The sequence below is a fragment of the Triticum aestivum genome, chromosome 3A, assembly GCF_018294505.1.
Source record: "Triticum aestivum cultivar Chinese Spring chromosome 3A, IWGSC CS RefSeq v2.1, whole genome shotgun sequence".
Taxonomy (NCBI): Eukaryota; Viridiplantae; Streptophyta; class Magnoliopsida; order Poales; family Poaceae; genus Triticum; species Triticum aestivum.
Window position 1 is genome coordinate 367,327,065 of NC_057800.1, and position 4,387 is coordinate 367,331,451.

Below are 4,387 nucleotides of genomic sequence, written 5' to 3' on the forward strand. Positions count from 1 at the left end.
GGTTCATGAAAAGTCTAGTTTCTTAATTCCTTGTTTTATAAATGTCAAATTTACTTTTAAATGTAGAAGAAAATAGCTGAAACATATCATAACAACTTTAGTAAACATCATGGCAATTCATGTGCAATAAATACGGCAACTTTTAAACCTAAAAAAATTCATCGAAATATGTTGATATGAGATCTAGTTTCAAAGATCTCGTTACGAGGGATTTAATGGTGAAAATGGATCTTCAATCGGATTTTTCATTTAAGACATAAATTATTTTAAAAACTAAAAATTCAAAAAAAATCGCACATACATGCATGCGATAAAATGATGCAGTTTGTGTGTTATAGGATGTGTGAGCGGGTTTGGCTCATACCACATGTATAGGCATTAGCGTTGTTCAAAAATACTATGTTCCGTCGACCTCGTGCGTTTTTGTCGTCCTCGCACCATCTCATTGGACTGGGCCGCATCATGCTCATGGGCCGATGGATTTGCTATGTTCTGCCGGTGTTTAGCCGTTGCCACTGGATGCTGCGCGGACGGTGATCCGTGTTGGACGTCCCTCTCTGCAGTAGTTTTGTTCTACGTCAGAAGATCTCGTTCTGCTTTGCATTCCAAACTGAAACAGTGCGCCGGAACTCTGCATAGATTTCAGGCCGGAGGACGGACGGCGATGACTACGAGGAGATGGTGGAAGCGGCGCGACGGCAGCGACGACGCCGACGATCTCGTCCCCATGGACACCCAAGGCATGTACCAGCGTGCGCGCACCTCCTTTCCTCCCACCCTTGTGCTTGGATTCCAGCCATCCCCGATTTCCTGAACCCCTTTTCGCATTTGTTGTCGTCCTTGTGATCTGCGCGCAGAGCAGGAGGAGCTGGTCCGTTCCCTGGAGCAGAAGCAGGTGCACCAAAGCCGCCGTTGGAGGGTAAGTATCGCCGCCAATTACCGACTCGTTCGACTTAGGGTTTGGAGGTCTTGCCATGGGGAATGGTTCTATTCAGTTTGATTTGGTTCTCACACTAGGCCGTTGCTTCTTGATTGGGCAGCACGTCTTTGCGGGATTCCTCCTGAGCTACACGGTCTTCCTCGTCTACTCCAGCTTCCACCATGCCTGGTCTCCCTGGGAGCTGGTTAGTTGCTTGAGGCTATTATCTTAATTCTTTACACGGTCTTCACTTTTTATCAGTGATGATTTCATCCAATGTTCAATGCCACTTTCAACTGCTGTAGAGCTCAGCATTGGCATTTGGCAGTATACGTCGTAAGTCAGTTTTGTGTGGATTGGGGTTTGGTCGCAGCTACTAGTTGGATTTTGTCCATTGAAATAACGGAGTTTTCTTTAATAGCACATGTATTAGTGCTCTGTAATTTTATCTACACTCTGAAAACATTCACTAGTACAACAGTGCTTAACCATCATAATCCCCGAAATCATGGTGTATGTTGCATGTATTGGTGAATTTATTTCGGAACGATCATGTCTTTATGTATTGTTGTCTGACTCATTCTGCGCAAATGAACAGCGATACCATGCTTACTTTATGGAAGATTTGCCTTCGCCGATGGTCATTGTTGCAGGTAACAGTGGTTACTGAATATTTACAGCTGGTAGCATAAACAAGTCATCGTTGCAAGGCATTGTTCTGCATACAAAATTCACAACAGCTTACACAGTGTCTGCATGTTGCATTATTCAACCTTTAAACACGAGAGTTCATACTCGCTCAAGGTAATAACATTGCATCTTACTTTTGTGAAAGCGACTGAATTATATATGTCCTATATCAGGTCCCTGCATCACCAGGGGCTTCCCTTGTTATTGCCACCAATCTACAGTTAACACCCCTCAAATGTTTTTTTACTTTTCCATTGAGGTTTTAGTAAGCTCATTTTTTTAATCTGAAAACTGTAGTACAGTTGCTGTACGGTAATTTTCATTTAAATAAAAAATATGTACAAAGCTAACAGCAACAAAAAAAGTTCATGAAAGTTTCCAGCTCTAGGGAAATCCATATGTAACAATTGTTCTAAATCAAATGTGACTATCCGATGACTGAAACCTTCCTTGTACTTGCTCTTGACTCTTATCTGTACAAGTTGTAAGTCATATCTGATTAAAAACCTCCAAGACTGAATTGATGGGTTTGGGCGTTGAATATCTTCGAGTTTCTCTGCATCCAAATGTGCCAGCACCCCATAATAAGAATATCCATTGCAAACATGGCAGGGAGAGAGTTTGAGGTGAGCACCAGTTCATCTAAAACACAGATCCCTCTTCTTCTGTCATTGGTAGTGTAAGTTCCTTTTAAGTGAAAGGCTGATATCAGGAAAGATCACATCTGGTGCGCCTGGCAGTACCGTTATGATTAATTCATTCATGTAGGCTTATTTGCTGCTCCCTCTGAGCCATATTAATTGTCGCTGCTTTAGTACAATTTTGTACTAAAGTTGTATTAAAGCAACGACAATTAATTTGAATCGGAGGGACCGAGGGAGTAGTATTTTATTCCAAAACATCTGGAACAAAATATGTTACTAAAGCTGGTCAGGCCGGTCTTAATGGGGAGTAACATATATTAGTATCATGCATATGGTACTACCTCCCTAATGCATAGTACCATACATTAGTATCATATACTCCCTCCGTTCCTAAATATAAGTCTGTTTAGAGATTTCAATAAGAACTACATACAGATGTATATAGACATGTTTTAGAGTGTAGATTCACTCATTTTGCTCCGTATGTAGTCCACATTAGAATCTCTAAAAAGACTTATATTTAGAAACAGAGGGAGTAGTACTTTATTTAGTGACATGCATGACACATACTAGCATAGCATTTATTATGATACGGTATCATGATATGATACTCAACCGTCTCTTTTTTCATTTAATTATGTGTCACCTCATCAAAACTGCCTAGTTGGCATGCATGATACTAGCTATGACACTCCCATTACAACCAACCTCATAGTGGGAGTAACTTAGCTAGTAATATAGCGCATCCCAAGGCAAGTTTGCTTAATGAGGAGGTGTTTGTGGCAACATTAATATGTTACCGTAACATAACACACCCCAAGACAAAATGAGTCTAGATCTAAATAAATGAAAGTTTGCATGATAAGTACCACACATATGTTACTCTCTGCTATGACCAGCCTAATGTACACATAAGTAATTTAACCTCTCTTCGTTTCAATGATGTATGATTGTGAGTAATGCAGATTGGATAGCTGCCCTTGCATGCTTATTCGCAGTTAAGGGGCTACTACAAGCATCCAACTCCTCAAAGAAGTGGATGTGGTATTCATTCTATGTTGGCATGGCGGTTGCCATCTTCTGGACATACTACCTCTTGAAGTATGTTATTGTTATCCTACAAACAATTCGTATATCCTTGTTATGTCAGAACGTAGCATATGAGGCTAATGCTGCTCCAGCCATGACCGATACTGACCGACAGCACATAGAGCTTATTATTCAGTCATATGTTTGTTTCTTCTCCCCTGCAGGTTACCAAGGATCCGATGGGATGTAGTGTGGCTCCCGCTTGGCCCTTCGATGTATGTTTACTTTCTCCTCCTTTGACCTGCTTTTCTGCGGAGAATTCACGAGTGACAACATTCTCGCCTGTTACATGTCTTGTTTGGCAGTGCTTCTGCATTGAGCCTCTATGTGGACCATATGCTAATGAAGTCGATGCAAGATATCAGCACCTTGAGGGGCTACATGTACAACTTCAAGTCCCTGTGATGCTAAGCATACTTCTCGTCTGGGTCATGCACTTGCCTGCACTGTGTACATGGGATACCGCATCATTCGTGTCTACTTGCGACCTCTCGTTCTCGACTTCAGAACGTCAAGTCAAAATTTTCTTCTTCTTCTTCAACATCAAGTCAAAATTAGTAGGGAGTACTAGTCTAGTTTCCCCGCAAAAAAACAATAGTATACTAGTCTAGTTGCGTCAGCTCTGCGTATGAATTATCCCTGCTCGCCTAACAGGAAGGAAAACTGATACGAATCATCTACTTTTCAATGGCTGCTTGTTGATCACTCTTACCTAACTTAGACCAAATCCAACGGGCGACCTTAAATGGACGTCTGTTTTGTCTGAATTTTGTCCGTTTGTGTTGGGCAAATGGGCGGTGTCCGGCTGTGTTCTTGGCAGTGTGCCCAAGACGGATGACGCATCTGGTCTGCCACGGCTGACCGGAGGCGAAATGTAGACACTTTTTGAACCGAACATTGCACATTGCAAATAGTTTGACACAAATAAATTAAACATTGCAAATAGTTTCACATTTGAATAAAAACGCAATCAAATAGTTTTACAGCCCAATCGAAATTGTCTTGAATGCATGGAAAGAAAATGAACCAATATATCTATTGGTTA

At 41.4% G+C, this 4,387-nt stretch overlaps 1 protein-coding gene across 1 annotated transcript; it reads left to right on the top strand.

Annotated features, from left to right (window-relative positions):
* The first annotated feature begins 487 nt into the window (after positions 1 to 487).
* Positions 488 to 4,053, top strand: LOC123056909 (uncharacterized). The gene is made up of 7 exons (XM_044480134.1): positions 488 to 740; positions 858 to 919; positions 1,041 to 1,124; positions 1,518 to 1,572; positions 3,219 to 3,354; positions 3,507 to 3,557; positions 3,648 to 4,053. The coding sequence occupies exons 1-7, from the start codon at positions 488 to 490 to the stop codon at positions 3,745 to 3,747; spliced, it is 741 nt and encodes a 246-aa protein (XP_044336069.1). The 3' UTR covers positions 3,748 to 4,053.
* The last annotated feature ends 334 nt before the right edge of the window (positions 4,054 to 4,387 follow it).

Coding starts and splice junctions, on each gene's coding strand:
- LOC123056909 (XM_044480134.1), top strand. CDS start 488: ATGTTCTGCCGGTGTTTAGCCGTTGCCACTGGATGCTGCGCGGACGGT. Junction 920..1,040: donor ACCAAAGCCGCCGTTGGAGG/GTAAGTATCGCC, acceptor TTGATTGGGCAG/CACGTCTTTGCGGGATTCCT. Junction 1,125..1,517: donor CCTGGTCTCCCTGGGAGCTG/GTTAGTTGCTTG, acceptor GCAAATGAACAG/CGATACCATGCTTACTTTAT.